This window comes from Pteropus vampyrus, unplaced genomic scaffold, assembly GCF_000151845.1.
Source record: "Pteropus vampyrus isolate Shadow unplaced genomic scaffold, Pvam_2.0 Scaffold225, whole genome shotgun sequence".
Taxonomy (NCBI): Eukaryota; Metazoa; Chordata; class Mammalia; order Chiroptera; family Pteropodidae; genus Pteropus; species Pteropus vampyrus.
The window spans coordinates 2,865,913-2,883,919 of NW_011889006.1; the positions used below are offsets into that span (position 1 = coordinate 2,865,913).

The 18,007-nt window shown below is 34.3% G+C and overlaps 1 protein-coding gene across 4 annotated transcripts in view; it reads left to right on the forward strand.

Annotated features, from left to right (window-relative positions):
• Positions 1-18,007, forward strand: part of MAPK14 (mitogen-activated protein kinase 14) — a 73,717-nt gene that overhangs the window by 20,409 nt on the left and 35,301 nt on the right. For all 4 annotated transcript variants that reach the window (XM_011373544.2, XM_011373542.2, XM_011373543.2 and 1 more), the window contains 2 exons: positions 8,296-8,425; positions 13,937-13,995. In XM_011373544.2, the coding sequence (XP_011371846.1) occupies positions 8,296-8,425; positions 13,937-13,995 (189 nt within the window). The remainder of the gene's footprint in view (positions 1-8,295; positions 8,426-13,936; positions 13,996-18,007) is intronic.

Genomic DNA, 18,007 nt, shown 5'->3' on the forward strand with positions numbered 1-18,007 from the left:
ACTGCCGTGGCTATTCGGGGTCTTTAATGGTTCCATATAAATTTTAGGATTATTTGTTCTAGTTCTGTGAAAAATGCCATTGGTGTTTTGATTGCATTGAATCTATAGATTGCTTTGGATAATATGGCCATTTTAACGATGTTAATTGTGTTTGTCTTCTTAACCATTATTGAGGGCCCATTTTTTTCCTTAATAACATCATTTGGGGATTAGAGAAGTCATCTATGACCATTGAAAGAAATTGTAAAATCACTTATGATCCCCACAAATTACTCAGAGACTTGCCCATTCTTCATTCTGTTGGGGAAACCCCCCACTTTTTTTTTTTTTTTTTCTATTTTAGGAAAATTCTCCCGTAGTCATAGTCATTTATACTCTCATGTTGTGTGATTGTGGGCTCTTGTTCAGGTTAGGCAGCACATCATCTTTTTTTTTTTAATAGGTCGTCTCCTTTCCTCTACCTACCAACTCAGCTGTTAAAGCGTATTGATCTGCCTTTACCTTGCAATATAGAAAATCTGCCAGCCAGGTGCCAGTCATGGAGCATAAACACAAAGGCCCTATGTCTCTACCTACCTAAAGCTCAATTAATGGAAATCATCGTTGGAGGATTGTCTAAGGAATATGGAGCTTGTTATGTATTTTTCTAAATATTCTTAAGATTTCCTTTTAGATTAAGTCTGTCAGAGAACAGCATACCATGCTGTTTTGTACTCTCCTCCCCTCCTTTGCTAATAATGAATTGTATTTTGGCTTTATTAAAATCTACTAATGGATGCTCTAAGAAAAGAATCATCTGACACTATGGTGTTTGTGTAAGGATCTTGGTAGGACATTTTTACCACATTATACAGTGTCTCCTTCATAAACATACACAGGAGGAACTTTTCTCCAGTTTTACTATAGAAGTAATTACTCTTTAGTTCTCCTGAGTACCTGGTTTGTTTTTATTGTATGGTTCCTGTGACTTATGTCTTCACTGGTTGTGTTCTTTTTTTGTGATGGCTCTAGTAAACTCAGAGCCAAATTTGTGGCCCACCTCTTATCAGAAAGGACCTCCTGATAAACATTTGTGTGCTAACCTCACCCATGTAGAATTTCTTATCTTACTTACCTTTAATCAATTACTATTATGTCAAGTTGTGTATATATATTTCCAGGCTGCTTTAATTCATTACGGAATAAAACAGGGTGGTATATGTAAATAAATTTAGAAGTTAAACAAAATATATTAGAATGTATTAAGAATCTGGTAAGCTTTTTTTTCAGCCAGTTATGGGGGGAGGCAAGTATGAATGTGTAGTGAAACATTTAATTTTCCTTAGTGAAAATTATCGTGTCCTAGATACTGGATTCATGGTCAACAGTAGATGAGTGACAATGACATCCTAATATTATAATAACTGCTTTTAATGAATTTTATATTTATTCCTTTATTTTTTTTACCCTAACAATGATTTCATAAAATGTGAATTAACTTTATAACTTTGAAAGACCTCAAGTGAATTTATAATTGGGGAAAATCTTATAAAGTAGTGTGTTCCGAATTTTAGTTTGGAGAACCTGATCATCATAAAGATAATTCCATTTTATGTTGTTTATGAAAACAAGGTTTTATTTGTAGTTGTAGTTTTAAAAATGTGATTTAATAGGAATCTTCAAAACTGGTAATACTACTAAGTGAATCATTATAATAAAGGCAAAACTGATAACTGGTCCTAGGGTTGTCCTTATTCCTGGTAGCTTGATGTCCTGGGAAAAGAGTAAGCATTGGAATTAGACAGATCCGGGTTTGAATCCTGCTGTGTGAGTTATATGACCTTGGGGGAATTGTTAATGTTTGTGGCCATTAGTTTCTTAGTTTGGAAAGTAAATAGAACTATCTCATAAAGTTATTAGTATAAGTGTTAAAACATTTTCTAAATAACACGTGGCATAATCAGATATTCAACTATTTGAATTTCTTCTCAGTTGGTTTCCTTCTTTTTAATTGGTTTATCAGGTGATTTGGTTTTTAAAAAAATTATTAGGAATTTCTGCTTTTGGTAATTGCAATGATCAGTTTACAATTAAATACATGATTTCTCCTCTCTCCAAATATTGCTTTGATTAGTGATAGAAACAGAAGGCTAGGTTTGAGCAGTTAATTGCTAAAAGAGGTAGAGGTGGGAATGGATCCTATATTCCTTGCTTCAGCAGCTTTTGCTATAGCAATTACTAATATGCTGAGAGCAGTTTCTCTGAACAATTCCAGCTTGTTCTCTTCTGTAAGTAAAATATGTTTTTAAAAGTGGGCGTGTGTGAAAAAAATAAAAAGATAAAAGTAGGGAGTATATGTCCTTTGAAGTAAAAATAGTCTATTCTAAGGAAATCATTCAGTTATGGAAGAAGAAGTATGAATTAAGATGTCCATTGTAGTAGTAATTATATTATTTGTGTGTGTGTGTGTGTGTGTGTGTGAATGAATGAAATGACTATAATGCCCATCAATAAGAGAAGGATTGAATAGATTGTAGTACAGATATTTAGTGAAATTATTGTTAATGTTTGTTTAGTAAAATGGAAAATGCTTATGGTTTAGGGATGGAAGATACAAATTTATTTGTATATTATGAATATAGCCCTGTGAATATTATTTGAAGGAAATATAATTGTTAATAGTGGTTTAATTAGAGTCTCTTGTTTTAGGGTAACAGAACAATACAGATGACTTCTGCTTCTAACCTTACTAATGCCCTTATTAAAAAATATAAGCTCATTTTTATAAAATCAGATTAAAAGATATAAGCTCAGAAGATAAATCAAAAAGCAAATCCATTAAAAGTTTGAGTATAGTAGACATTTCTTCTCTGCATATATATGTATATATGTATGAGTACACATTTTTTCCCCATAGATAAGATCATTCTTCTGAAACTTGTTTTCTTTACCACAAATAATATAACATGTACATATTAGTATGTGGAGATTCTTGTTGATGGCTATATTATATGATACATGAGAATGTACCATAATTTAAACTCTCCCCTATTTGATGTTAAGGTAGTTTCTGGGTTTGTTCTTGTAAACAGGCTGCAATGAATATTTATATATTTTGAACCCCTTATATATTTTAAACCTACTTTATATATTTTTGAATCTAACATTTTTGAAAATGGTCTCTATATATAGTTGCAATGGAGTATTGGGCATTCTTTGCATTTATATATGTTTCATCATCCCAGTTAGATGGTAAGTTCTATGATATCAGGAACTATATTTTATGCTTCTTTTATATCCACAAAGAATCTCACGAAGTAGATAATTTCAGTAAATACTTAGGAAGTGATATTTTGGTATTTGTGAGATACCATATCACTGACTCCTTTAATGTTTTAGATTCACAGGGAGTAGTAGAACTGTAGGGATTGAAAACTTCTCCTTAATAGAGTAATACATAGAAAGTAAGAGCTATTTCTTATAAAGTACTTTTCATTAATACTACTCTGAATTCAATTTCATATTACAGGAAAAAACTTGTATTTATGAAATGTTATTAATTGTAACAGGAAGCATTTTTTTTTTTTAAAACAGAGTTCATATAATTAGAACATGTTTAAAATAGACTGAACTATTAAACAAGTTGAACTTGCTTTTCCATTATGGTATAATGGTTAAGAGTTCACGCTTGAAACACACCACTTGGATTTCAATCCTAGCTCTCCTATTTTCTGTCTATACCCTGGACACACTACTTAACCTATTTGTGCCTTTGTTCTCTCATCTGTAAAATGGAAATAATAATAATGTCTTCTCATAAAGTCATGATAATTAAAGATGTTCATTCATGTAAAGATCTAAAAATAGTGCCTAGCAATAATAAGCAGTTAATAAATATAAGTTGTTAACATTAATATCTGTTTCTTGTTAGATGCTATTGAAATTATAAAAATTGAGAGCCAAATGAAAAGTTGATGGTTTTCCCCCCATATTTCATATAACTCTGTTGTAAAATAATGTTTTATACTTTGTTAAGCATTTATTGAGACTGTATCATGTGCCAGGCATTATGCTGAGTCCTGTGTAATACAGTAGGAAATAAAACAGAAGATACTTCCTGCCCTCATGATGCTTAGAATATGTGGGAAAGGTAGGCATTAGTAATGTCTAAAACTGGGCTTTACCATGGGCCAGACCCTTTGTTAAACCTGCTACAAAATTTTTCACATTTAATTCTAACACATATCCTACAGGTTAGATATAAACATTATTCATATTTTATATATGAGGCTAAGAGAATTTAATTAACTTTCTCAAGATTATAGGCTACTAATTAAAATCCAGATAGTCTAATACTAAAGCTCCAGCCCTTATTTAAGTATCCTGCTGGATTATAAATCAACATATAGTACTAATAAATTGTGATTATTAGGGTCTGTAGGGTACTGATTAATCTTAGTCTGTCTTTTACTTAATAGATACAGAAGTAAAATAGAGATAAAAATATGTACTTTATTATTGGCATAGAGAATGCCTTCTAATGGCTTGGACGGGCAGCTCAAGTAGACTTCTTATTTTTTCCCTACTGAATTGAACTTGCACACTAAAGTCACAAGTAGGTCAGCTAGAAACTTGATGGCATTCCTTGCTTTAGGAAGAGATTTCAGTGACAGATATAAGCTTTGGGAGTTTTCAATATATAGATGGCATTTAGTTTTAAGTTGGGGTATGGATGAGGTCATCTAGAAGGAGAATGTGGGAGAGAGAAGAGAAGAGGGCCCAGCACCATGCCTGGAAGGACTCCAACATACAGAGCTTGAGCAGAGGAACCACATGCAGTAGAAACAGAGATGTAGGTGCCGTAGAAGTCATAGAAAACCAGTAGAGTGTGCTGATGTGTACTCTAAGATGGAGAATGTTTAGAGAAAGGGAAAGTGGTAACTGGAAAAGTGGTAACCATGTCAGTTGCTAATCCAGAAAAGTAGCCATTGGATTTGATAACAGGTCATTAATGACCCCAAGAAGAGCAGTGGAGTAGATTGAGGAAAGAATGGGAGCCGAGAAAATATTGTGTGCTTTCTCAAACCTTAAGATGTATATGAATTACCTGGAGATCTTGTCAGAATGTAGATTTTACTAGGGCTCGCGTTCATGTATTTCTAAAGAGCTCCTGGATAATAACAATGCTGCTGGTCCATAGAATAGCAGAGGTATTGATTAGTGGTTCTCAAACTCCAATGTGTTTTAGAATTATGTGGGGGGCTTGATAAATTACAGATTACTAGACCCACTTCAGAGTTTCTGATTCAGGCGGCCTGGGGTGGCAGCTGAGAATTTGCATTTCTTATAAGTTCCCAGGTGATACCAAGTCTGCTGGTCTAGGAACTGTACTTTGAGACCCACTGGAGAATTTTAACTGAGGGAGAGTTGTCAAGGGAAATTTTGTTTGTTGAAGATGGGAAATGACTAGAGCATATTTATGCTGATGAGAATGATCCCTTAGATAGGGAGAAAATGGTGTGATAGAAGAGAAAGGGAACAAAGGGGTTAAGTCTTTGTAAAGATAAGAGAGGATGGCTCTGAAGCATATATTGAAGTCTTGGGTTTTTATAAGACTTATAGCAAGAGAGAAAGCAGAGAAGATGGGTCCAGTGCAGATGGGTTTATAGATTTAGTAGTGGTAGGCACATGTAACTTCTCTTTGATGGTTTCTATTTTCTCAATGAAGGCAAGGGCAACTCCTGAGAAAGGAGGATGAACTGAGGTTTAAGGAGAGAGATGGTATTAAATGATGACTTTGAGTAGGAAAATGAACTTACTAAGAAAAAAGTGGCAGCATTGACCGCCTTATTTGAGGTTAAGCTCAGAAATTAAGAATGAAACTAATCTATATGATTGTGCATTCTTTCTCTTCAACCACAGTTAGTTTTTGGATTCAGACATGGAGAATTAAATAGTTAGCATTCTTTCTCTTCAACCACAGTTAGTTTTTGGATTCAGACATGGAGAATTAAATAGTTAAGATCACCCAAGGTTAGACTTTATCCAGGTGAGTACATCAGAGAGACAGAGAGGAAGAAAAGCTTCGAAGGAGAGAGGGTGAGGGAAGGTAGAGAGGGAGGGAGGGAAGGAGGGAGGCGAGAGAGACAGACTGAGACAGACAAAAGAGCTTAGGTACAAGAGAGAGGTACAAGGGCCCTTAGACTACTGTCTAAGCCAGGCAAGAAGCGAAATGAAGACCAAAGAGGGTTAAAGGATAAAAATAAGCAATGATGAGAAGGCCAATGAATTATCGTAGTCAGGGAATAAATAAACTAGAATTAACTAAAATACATAGGAGGTTGATGATGAAAAACGAGTGCTGGCATTCAAAATTTAGTAGGCAGGACAGTTATTGGTGGTGATAGAGGTGCAGGGTGTGACCATGGAGGCAGCTGGATGAGGTGGAGTTTCCTGGAGAGGTCAGGAAACTGAGAGACCAGGATTTTGAATGTGCTCTCCACCTGGATGAAGTTGCCAAGAATGATGACACGTTGGGAGTGGAGAGAGACTTTGAGATAGGAACTAACTTTGTGACAATTGATGGAAAATTCCAGGTCAGTGGGTAACAGAGGCAGAGAGAGAGAGGTGACTGTGAGCAGGGACTTTTATTTATACAAAGGGAGGGATGGTCTGGAAGTGGTAATGCTTGGCAAGGCGGACATCCACCCCACCTGCTAGCCATGAGGTGCCTGGGATATGAGAGAGAATGCCCTCAAATGGCAGGGCTATAAGAGAAGTACAGCTTCCTTTCAATTAAAGCAAAGAAATGGAGGGAAGATTCAGAAAAAGGATTGAAGGTTTATAAGAATTTATCACAAATTGAGAGTTGAAGAACAAGGATTTGGGAGTGAAGGTAGGGAATTTCAGGAGTAAGTCAGTCATATGGGAAAGAGTTTGGTGATAATAGAAGATCTGAGAGTCTTGGATGCCCATAACTGGCTGAGATAAACAGGAGAATGAAGCATGATGGAATAAGCCCAGTCTCTCAAAATAATTAAAATACACGTTAAGCTTGTTGCTGTGGATGTCCTACATGGTCTAGCTCTGCCTACATCTCTGACCTCATTCTTTTCTATTCTGCTTGCTCCCTGTGCTCCACCTTCACAGGCCATCTTTCTTTCACTCCAGCATGCCATATTTTTTCTACCTCTGTTTCTTTTCCCCTTTGTGCTTGCTCCTCTGAGAGGCAGCATAGCAAAGTGGTTAATAGCAGAGCAGGGTTCAGACTTCTGCTCTGCCACTTTCTAGCTTTGTGACGGTGAGCAAGTTATTTAACCTCTGTGCTTCAGTTTCCTCATTTGTAAATGGGGGAATGATAATAGTACTTACTTCATAGGGATGTTGGGAATTAAAAGAGTTAATTTTAAAAATTAATGTAAAGGATATAGAACAGTTGCTGGTATGCAGTAAAGACTCACTAAATGTTAATATCATTATTTTTTCTTCTGTTTGAAACTTTTCCCCTATTTCATTATGGGGTTGCTACTTTCTCATCATCAGTTGTCTCAGCTCAAATGTACTTCCTTAGACAACCTGGATAAAGTAGCATCACTCTGTTGGCTTTCTTATCTCTTTATCTTAATATCCTATTTTATTTATTGATAACATTTACACTATTTGAAATTATTTTATTATTCTGCTCTTCCCCTCTCTTCCTTTCCCCTGACAGAGAGGAAGAGAAGGAAGGAGAGAGGGACTTGTTCCCGACTGAATCTCAGTTTCTAAAACGTGGTAGATACTCTGTAGGTGCTCAAGAAATTTTTGTGCCAACTCATCCTGAAAATGCGCTGGTTTCCAAGGCCTCTACTCTGATCAGGCAGCATACGGTGGCAAAGTAACAGTGAGGCTTAGGCAGAGAAGACAGAATCTAGCGCTTTGTGGATCAATCCGTTGGCTCATCTAGATGAGGTAGCTGTCTATTTTTGTGTTATTGGAACACAGCCACATTCATTTTTAAATTTATTATCTGGCTACCTTATAGCTACGACCACAGAGTTGAGTCTAAAGTATTTACTGTCTGGCCATTCACAGAAAAGTTTGCTGACCCTTGATTTAGATGCATAGAAGAAAAGACTAGAAAGGGAACACCAAAAATAATAATGAAAGATTTCTTTGGAAAATGGGATTATTGGTCATTTTAGTTTTTATCTTTATGCTTTTTTTGTATTTTGTTATAGACCTGTTAGATTTGGAAATGAGCCTTGTAAATACTAATTTTGAGGTGTTCAAAGCGTATTTAATGATGGGTTATTAATGTTTTTTTTTTTCCCTTAGTGCTGCTTTTGACACAAAAACTGGGTTACGTGTGGCAGTGAAGAAGCTATCCAGACCATTTCAGTCCATTATTCATGCCAAAAGGACCTACAGAGAACTGCGGTTACTTAAACATATGAAACATGAAAATGTAAGTTACTCATTCAAGGAAGAATAAATTCTGCTCTGGAATAGACTGGGAAAAAATGTGTTTTAATTACTGTAAATGGAACTACATTAGAGCACATCAAACTTTGGATCATGCTTCTTGTACTAGGGTTTTAGTGGCCACTGTGTTATGTAAGGTAGTTACTTAAAGCCTTGGAGTGAAATTGGTACATCTTCCTGGATTTCGAGTTTTACTCAAAAAGATTTTTAGACGGAAAGTGTTAATTTTTTTAAAATAAAAAGATATATTATGAGGTATAACAAAATTCACAAGGATTTTTAAAAGGAAATATTACAAAGAAGTTTTATATTCTTTACTGGGTTTCCTTATGGCTATCTTATCAGAATATGTGATTCCATGCTGTTTATTATTATGCGTTATTTCAGTGGAGAAGTTTGAGGAAGAGCGCCTTAGGCTCACTGAAAGTTCTATCAAAGATGGCTATTATTTTATATATAATTTAATATTATATTTTTTCTTTTTAATCTTCAAAAAAGCATTTTCTAGATTTGGGTATTTTAATAAATATGACAAAGACATTGTTTAAGTTAAATAAAACTTTTTCTTTTCTATCAATTTGGAAATTTGGGAACAATGCCATCCTGTAAGGAATGCTTAGACGTTCTAATATGGTAAATCAGTGGATGCGATTGGCATATTAAATGCAAATGAAAAAATACAACTGAGGACACTTATTTTCCTGAATTTCAAAATCAGATTAAAAAGAATGTATATGATTGCTGTATGAAAGGAACTGTAAAATTTGCAATATTGTAGAAACAATGACCGTAGAGATTTTAGAGTCATTTGACCCTATTGATTGTTACTGTGTACAAAACTTCAAATTCTAAATTTATTACTTGGCTATTTAGATCTTTTCTGTTTTAATAATTGAACTTTTTGGTTTCTAGTAAGAAAAAATCACAGATAAGAGCTACTTTATTCATATTCATTTATTTCACAAAGTATACATTTCTTCAAAATTGACAGCAATGAGACATATTTGCAATTGGATTATGAATGCTGTTGTAATCACAGCTGCACCTTCTTATTTGTTTTCATGTTTTATTTTAACTGCATACTATTGAGAAAATTCTGTTTTCTACAGGTAACCTCTCTTCCTAGGTATAATTTAATGTGAGCATCCATGTGCAAACCTGAGTTTTTAAAAAATTCGGTGCAGAGCTGCAGACTTTGTAATCAGTGACATGTTTACAAGAAGCTGAGATAATGTGGAAAAGCTAGCAAGAGAAGCTTTATTCCAAGGTCTGCATAAAATCGAGATGGCTTGGCAGCTTAACTGATAACATTTACATTTGGTTTTTAACACAGTTGAGTGTTTATGCTGTTTCTCATTACACATTAATAAATGTGACAGAGACATTGTCATTAGCTTTTTAAATGTAAAGAATACTTTGAAAATGGAATGCAAGCCAAACATTTATAGAAGCCCAAAGCATCTCCAGGAGGCCCTGGGATCCCGCTGATGTTGCCTACACTAATTTAAGAACATCTGGTTTAGAAGATTACCAGTGCTATACTTTATTGTTTTGCTTTTCTTTATATATAAAGTAAGCCAACGTTTAGGGCAAAAATTATTTTGGGTTATCTGAATCCATGCCTTAGCTTTTCTAGTGATCATAAGCAACAACCTTATTGCTTTAATTTTCCGTAATGAGATACTTTGAAATCTGTCTTATATGATATCAGGCTGGTTACATTTGGGCTATTCTTGTATTTGTAGAAATGAGGAGGCCACAGTGATGGATACAATTTTGCTAATTTAGGAAAGGTTACAAGACTCCTTTTAAAAAGAGGACTGACGTTATTAGAAAAACAAGGTTTTGATTTACATAAATTGTTTCATAAGCAACTTGCTTAGTAGTAGTCTATTCTTTTTTATATTAAAATATTTAGGTTTTAGCAGTATTAATGTACAGGGTCACCTGTATTTAGGTATTGGCGATTTGTTGTTTGAACAAAAGAAGGCACATGTCTGAATGTTTCATAGTTCTCTATTGTGTTGCAGATGTTTGAAGGGGGAATGGGAAGGGGACAAAAGACTTTTTGACTCAATGTGGAAAATTTTCTGAATTTCAGCCTAGTCTACAAACAATTGTTAGGTGCTTAAAATGTAGAAATGGTTTTCCTTGGTAAAGAACAGGAGACTTCCAAGTAAGCTTAATGAGGATTTTAAAAGGAATTCCTTTCTTTATTCCCCTCTTCCTCCTTTTTTTTTTTATCACTGCTTTGGGCCACCAACCAAGTTTTAGCTAGCCGCCAGATCGCCAAAGACAACAGCAATAGCAACAGCTTAAAACTATTGAAAATTTTAAGTGAATATTGATAACAAAAAGAATTTTTAAGATGCCAGAATGCACAAGTGATCTTTTACACAAAAGTACATCTGACCCACAATTCGTAGTTCATCTTATTTCTTTTATTAGTGACAGTGAATGACAGGTACACATTTATCAGATGAGTAACAGAAGCTGGGGGATGTCTTCTGTGACTGTAAGTAAGAGTTATTCTCTGAACGAGGTTAGCTGGTCTATTTTTCACTGAACTTGCGACCGAGGTCTCATTAACACCTGCTCTAAGGAAGGATTAAGGGAAGCAGCCTGCCAGCTGCATCCTTTAGCTGTCTGGGTAGGTCCTACAAAGACTGCCCAGTTAAGGACCTGGGTATCTGTACATTTGAAATTAAAAAACGATTAAGGTAATCCTTTCATAAATTTTATTCTGGAGCCTTATATTTAACTTCACCTTGGTAGGCCAAGTGATTGTTTTGGTTTGCTTGTGTTAAGTACATTAAATATTGTCTTTGATTGATTACTGAGTTAAAGTATTTATTTTTTGTGCTAATTTAATAAAAATGTATTACCTCTTTGTGTCAGCCTCTGGAACATTGTAGGACAATCACCAGAGATATTTGTTGATTATTTGTTGATTATTTTTGTAAATTTGTTTTCTAAAAATTTGATTTCTGGGCTACTTTTAGGTATCATATAATGGCGGAAAGAGTAAGAAAATAGGCTAAAATGTGACAAGTTAAAAGGAAATTTCCATTTAAGAAATGAAAAATGAATAGATTATGGAATATTCCTAAAATGTTCCCCAGATCTTTTTAATGCTGGGAAAATTGTTTTTACAGTATTTTCCTTATTAGTAATACTCCATAAAATATGATTAGTAGAGAAAAAGGACATTTTGTAAAAGCCCACAAAAAATTTAAAATACTTAGATATAACATGGGTAGTTTTAATCTCAAAATGTGTCACATTTAAGGAAATTAAAATTTGATAGGGTATTTACTAATATGCTTTGCTCAATTTTTTCTAGATTAGTTACTTGTGCTTCATGCAGTCATGCTTTTTCAAAATTAATCATTTGAATAATTTAGTGTAGCTTTATATCTCAAATTTTGTTACTGGAAGTAGCTGCTTTGAATAGTTTGTTTCTGTGGTTTTTATTTTGTAATTCTTTATAAAACTCCAAGGGTGCGATAACCACTAATCTTCCCTACAATACTGTGAAAATAAATAACGATATTTCCATTTCATTCATATGAAGAGAATGAGATTCAGAGAAGATACCTTTATTTCATTTATTTAACAAATATTAATTGAACTACTGTAAGCTGGTCACTATTCCAAGTGCTGGGGTTATTGGAATTGAAAAAGATATAAAAGCTCATGGATCAAACTTACAGTTGTTCCAAAATGCCTGTCATGTGTTAAATTGAAATTGGGGCATTTACTTGAAAATGTTTTGAACTTGCTTTACTGTCTTCAAAGTGTCTATTGCATGAATAATCCTGTGTAAATCTGATTTCTAGTGGTTTAATTTTATTTTGATCGGAGGATGATTTTTCACAATCACAATCGAAATAATGTAAAAAAGTTATATATACATATATATACACACACATGCAGTGTTCCTTAAATGTCCAAAGATAGGAAATTAGTTAATTATGGTACATATATACAAATAATAGAGCATATTATTGAAAAATAAGGACATAAGAATAATCATATGTTAAGTGACAAGGCGGGATATAAATCTATTTATATAAATTGGGGTTATGTGTAGTATAACCCCAATTTAATTTATGTACTTTGGAAAAAACCAAAGGAAATATATCAAAATGTTAATGATAGTTATTAATAGGTAGTGCAATTATAGGTAAGTTTGGTTTTCTTTTAAACAGTTATCTGGGTAAGGATCTAATGGGTAACTAACTACCTTTCCTTTGGAATAAAATGCAAAGACTTGAAAAAGCTATTCTTGAATTCCAAGAGTTTCTTTTGGTTTATTTTTCTTTTTGGTTCAGACTAAATAATTGAAATCACTTTTAAAAGTCTGGTATTTGGATGAGAGGAGTAACATTCTAATTAGAAGTGCTTTTTCATGATAATGTTAGGAGCATTGGTATGTTTTACCATTAGAGCTATTAATTTAACTTGGTTGGTTAGAGCAGCATGCTAATGAGGCAACAGTCCTGGGTCAGTTTTCACGAAGGCCTTTTAGCTTTCGTTTGTTTCTTTTCCAGACTCCCTTAAATCTGGCTGGACCTGATACAAGTGAATTATAGTTGTTTGCCTTCTCAGTGCCTAACTTTGTAGAATTGAATAGTCTGGGTTTTAGGAGAAATGGAGGGTGTGAAGTATATGTGGATTACAGTATAAATCCATAACCAGAAAAACTACTCAAAGACCATGGATTACTGAGTATTAAGTAGCTCTTTGCTTTATCCTTGTGTAAAGATAGCTTTCAAAATAATTTAGTCTTATCTAAATGCCTGATAATGATTAAGAAAATTATCTTAATATTAAGAATATTATGGGAGCATTTGAGATCTTACTCCCCAGTGTGTTGTCAGTTTTGGCCCAAATAAACTCTTAAAAAAATTCTCAAAAAAAAAAAAAAAAAAAACTGCCAAAAATAACTGAATCAGAGGCAAAATATTCTCAAAAAAAAAAAAAAAGAATGTTATAAGAGTAATACCAAGGATATACTGAGAGAATATTTTGGGGCTTTAAAAATGTCAATTTTGAAGACTATATAATAATATGGAAATTTTTCATGGAATAATAATACATTTTAAAAAAGATACTATAATAACAACTGTAGATGTATGACTTTTTTCTGTTTGTTAATCATAGACTATTAGTGCATATATAAGTCAAGAGCTCAAAAATTTTTTGCTTCTGTATAAACTAATGGCTATGTGTAACCAAATTCTAAGGAGTTGATGATTTTTAACAGTAAAATAGGCTTTTATGAGATGTGATATTAACAAGTAAAAACAAAAGCATAATTCAGGTAGAAAATAAGATGTAGTTATTTTATTAAGTATGCATATGATTTGGGGATGTTATTGAACTGAGATAGTGGGAGTTGGAATTAATTCATATTAAAATATTAAGACCTGATGGGTACCACATTAAGTTCAGTACTTATTTACTGTTTGATATTTATGTTTTCCTGTAGGTGATTGGTCTGTTGGATGTTTTTACACCTGCAAGGTCTCTGGAGGAATTCAATGATGTGTGAGTAAATCTTTTGCATTTGTCTTCCTCAGCCAGGGGATGAAGATTAGCAGCCCATTTTCTATTTCTGAACCCATTTAGCAGTATACAAACTTCAAAAGATTCTTTATTTCTATCATCCAATTCTTCTGGGGGAATGGGATAGATACAGAAGATGTATATTATGGGCGGTCAATGTATTTTCATCATTTCAGGCATGTTTTACTTTATTTGGAGAGTTATTGGTGAGTCCTTGCCGAGTAGTTCAATGAATAAGAGTATAGGGAGTTTGGAATATGATTTTTGTTCTCAAATTGCCTTTCCCAACTTTTAAAGGGACACCTTTACGTTATTATATCAAGAAGTGTAATGGTGCTCTGGTTCCATTTAGGTTCTTTCTCCTCTTTTATCTCACTTGTGTGTGAGAAATGATACTAGAACTCATAGCTGATCCTTGCAGCATTGGATTTCTGCACTTGGACAAAGAGAGGGCCTCCCATGTTGAGAAAGCTGATGAATAGTGCTAATTCTCCCAGATTTGTGATCATCTCTATTATTTTAGCCTGGGACCCTCCTGGAAAACAGAGCCAAGATTCTCAAGACCAGTAGTGGGGAACTAGGGAAAATAAAACAGGGACGAGAGAAAGCTGATACAAGGATATGTTATTAAGTTGGTCACCATTGTGGGCAACTGGGCTGAAAACTGCCTGGATCTTCTAGGAAGCTATACAGAATTCATCTCAGATAGGAAGCATTTATTCACTGGCTCCTGGCCCCATTGGCAAGGGTTACCCAATGGGGTATTCATGCTCTCATGTGCTTGGGTTACACCTGTGTGAGTACAAGACACATGTGCATTCATGTAAGTACAAGATAGATTTCAGCAGGTGTTTTGTACACGTACAAGCTCTCTACTACAGCTTTTCCAGTATCTGAATTAGTACACCTCCCTCCCAGAAGGGCACATTTTTTACCAAGGATGAACCTACATTGACACATGATAATCACCCAAAGTCCATAGTTACCTTAAGGTTCATTCTTGGTGCTCTACATGTTATGGATTTGGATAAATGTAGAACAACATATCATCATTATAATATCTTACAGTGTATTTTTACTGCTGTAGGAGTGATGGTTTTGATATTCTGCCTAGATGTGGAAGAAATGCTGAAGTAGCGTATTTGCGAATTACTTTGGAAAACATTTGAATCAGATCCAAGCTATAGCCCAAAATTTTAGGTACAGTGCATTGGATTTATTTAACAAATTGATGATTTGCCGACCTAGGCAAATGCTGTATTAATCAGGCATTATAGAACTGGATTATGAATCAGTTTTTCCTATGCGAAAGGACTTTATTTAAGGCTAGCGTCTGTTTGAAAGGTTAACTTTTATCTATTTTAATGCCTTTGTCTCCTTTATGCATTTGAAAGCCCATCAACTATCAACTTCAGGAATACCGAACCAAAGTTGAATTTCCTTCTTAATTTTTCAACAAATACCATGGCTCTTGAGCAGGAAACAGTTCTTTCTACTTAACTGTAGCTGGTATTTATTTATTTCCAACTTTATTGCGATATAAGTGACATACAACATTGTGTAAGTTGGGTTCTAATTATTTATAAACAAGAACTGAGTTCATCTCTTGGAAGTATTCAGCTATTTATTGAATACTTGATGAGTGGAGTGTTGGAACAGGCTCAGAATAGTCAGAAACATTAGTCTTTGCCCTTGATGAAATCAAAATCTCTTTAGGGGAAATAAATTCAAAACATTTTTGAAAGTTACCAGTTGGTCGTATGACCTTGGACAAGTCACTTTACCTCTCTGGGCCTCAGTTAACTTCCCTGTAAAATGATGAAAAATTGGGGTGGTCGACTTCTGAAGTGTTTTCAGTCCCAGAGACTCTCTGAAAATAGAATGATGTGAACCTAAGGTTGCCGTTAGGAAAATATTTTATTGTTTATTTTTTATGATGTTTGTATGACTGAAAAAAATTAGTGCTTGTCCAGGATTATGGTTATTTCAGTGTTTTCCAAAGACATTAGGGTTTGAAAATTAAATATACCTTTAGGGCCAGACAGATAACATAAATGAGACTCACTGCCACAACTGGGAATGGTAGGGTCTGTGGTAAAACAGAATGAATACCTGTGCTTTCTAAAAACATTCAAATTCACATTGAAATGAAACAAACAAAAACCCACTGTTTAGGCCAAATCAGATATGTTGTAGGTGGCTAGGGTGGTTCTATAGGCTGTAGGTTTAGAGCAGGCTATCATTTTGAACCGGAATTTTCTGTGCCAATTAACAAAATCTCTAATTACTTTTAATATTTGCAGTTGCCTTTTAATCATGTGTTATGTATATTTGTGTCTTTATGTTTCAGTTAGCACTTTTCATTTATCATGCAATTCAAATTTTTACTAAATTTTTAATTTCTTGGTTAATAGGCAACCTGCATACTTCATTTGTAAGACTATACTTTTGAGAAGGATCAATAATAGGTAGTGAGTTTCGATCATCAGGAACAATGTACAGTAACTGAATCTAACAGTTAGAGATGGTGTTTAGAAAATGTGGAGTTAAAAGATGGGTATACCCAGTTGTTCTTGACTGCCATATGATGTGGTTGTGCAGATGGCAACATTTTTTGTAAAGATATATCTAGATCTTTTAAACGACTGGAAATTATTTGGACATTTTTGTTGGCTTCTTGATGGTAATTTTTGGCAATAGGTGAGGCATATGTGTGCATATACATGCTGCGAATATTTAGTTACCAATAGAAATCCAAAAATTTTAATTGGCCAGTATTAGAGCCAAACCCCTTGAGCAAGCTCCAACTGTTGTGCTGCTACATTGTTGCCTTTTCTTAAGGATAGTGGTTCTCTGATCAAGCTTAGTAGGCAATGAAGAGTTTTTGGAATCTTAGTGCAAACTGTTTCCTCAAATCTCAGGAAAACTGAATTGTCATGCATTAAGTGGAAAATTGTCTCCCCCTCCTATTTTCTGTCATGTTTCCCCTTATCTTACAAGTTCCCATCCGAGGTTTCTTACACCTGAGCTCCTTATTTCTGCTTAGTTCTTAAAGAGAGAAACGGAAGCGTGGTCTTATATTCTATTGTGATCTAGTAGAAGACCTACAACAGGGTCAGTCAGCAGCTATTGTTTTAGTGAAAGCCAGTGGACAGTTAATCAATCACCTTAATCTTCCACTTACAAAAATGATTGTGGAACTAATAAGTTTAGCTTTTTTATATCAATGTAAAAGTTGCCGAATATATTGAATAGGTAAAGGGAGTTTCTACACTTACATTTTAACCTGATTTCAGTGAGTAAATATTCAAATAGCCATCCTTTGCTAGGCACAGTACTAGTCTATGGGAAATATAACAGTAAATAAAATAAACATGATAGACTTGAGACTCATAATAGGAGAGTAGAATACTTTAAATGATCAAATAATACAGTGTGGTAAGCTCTGAGAGATCCTATATGATGTATTCCTGTGCATTCTCTGACCTCACCTAACACTCCACTCATTCTCTCCATTCCAGCTGCTTTGGCCTTTGTTTTTCCTTGAATATAGACATCCACAGTAGACCATTTGCACTGTTTTCTCATGTTGGCCTGGAGCACTCTCCCCACATATCCACATGACTGGCTCCTTTATTTCCTTCAAAGGTCTCTTCACCAGAAGCTCTTTTCTCCTCACCACCATAGCTGAAGTGCTGTGCTCTCAGTGCCCCCTCCTTACCCTCCTTCATTTTTAGCACATTTTATCATCATGTATTTGTAATTCTTTATCTTTTTTCCTCTAGGTTGTAAGCTCTTTTAGAACAGGGAGTTTATATTTTTCTTCATTGAGTCTTACTTAGAACTTTTCAGATAAGGAAACTAAAGTTGAAAGAGGAACTGAATTGTATAATCCCACATACAAAATTGCATACATCCCAGTTCTTTTGGCTCTAAATCTATTTCTAATCGCAATTTTATTGATCTAGAGCTATGATTATTATTTGAAAGTCTA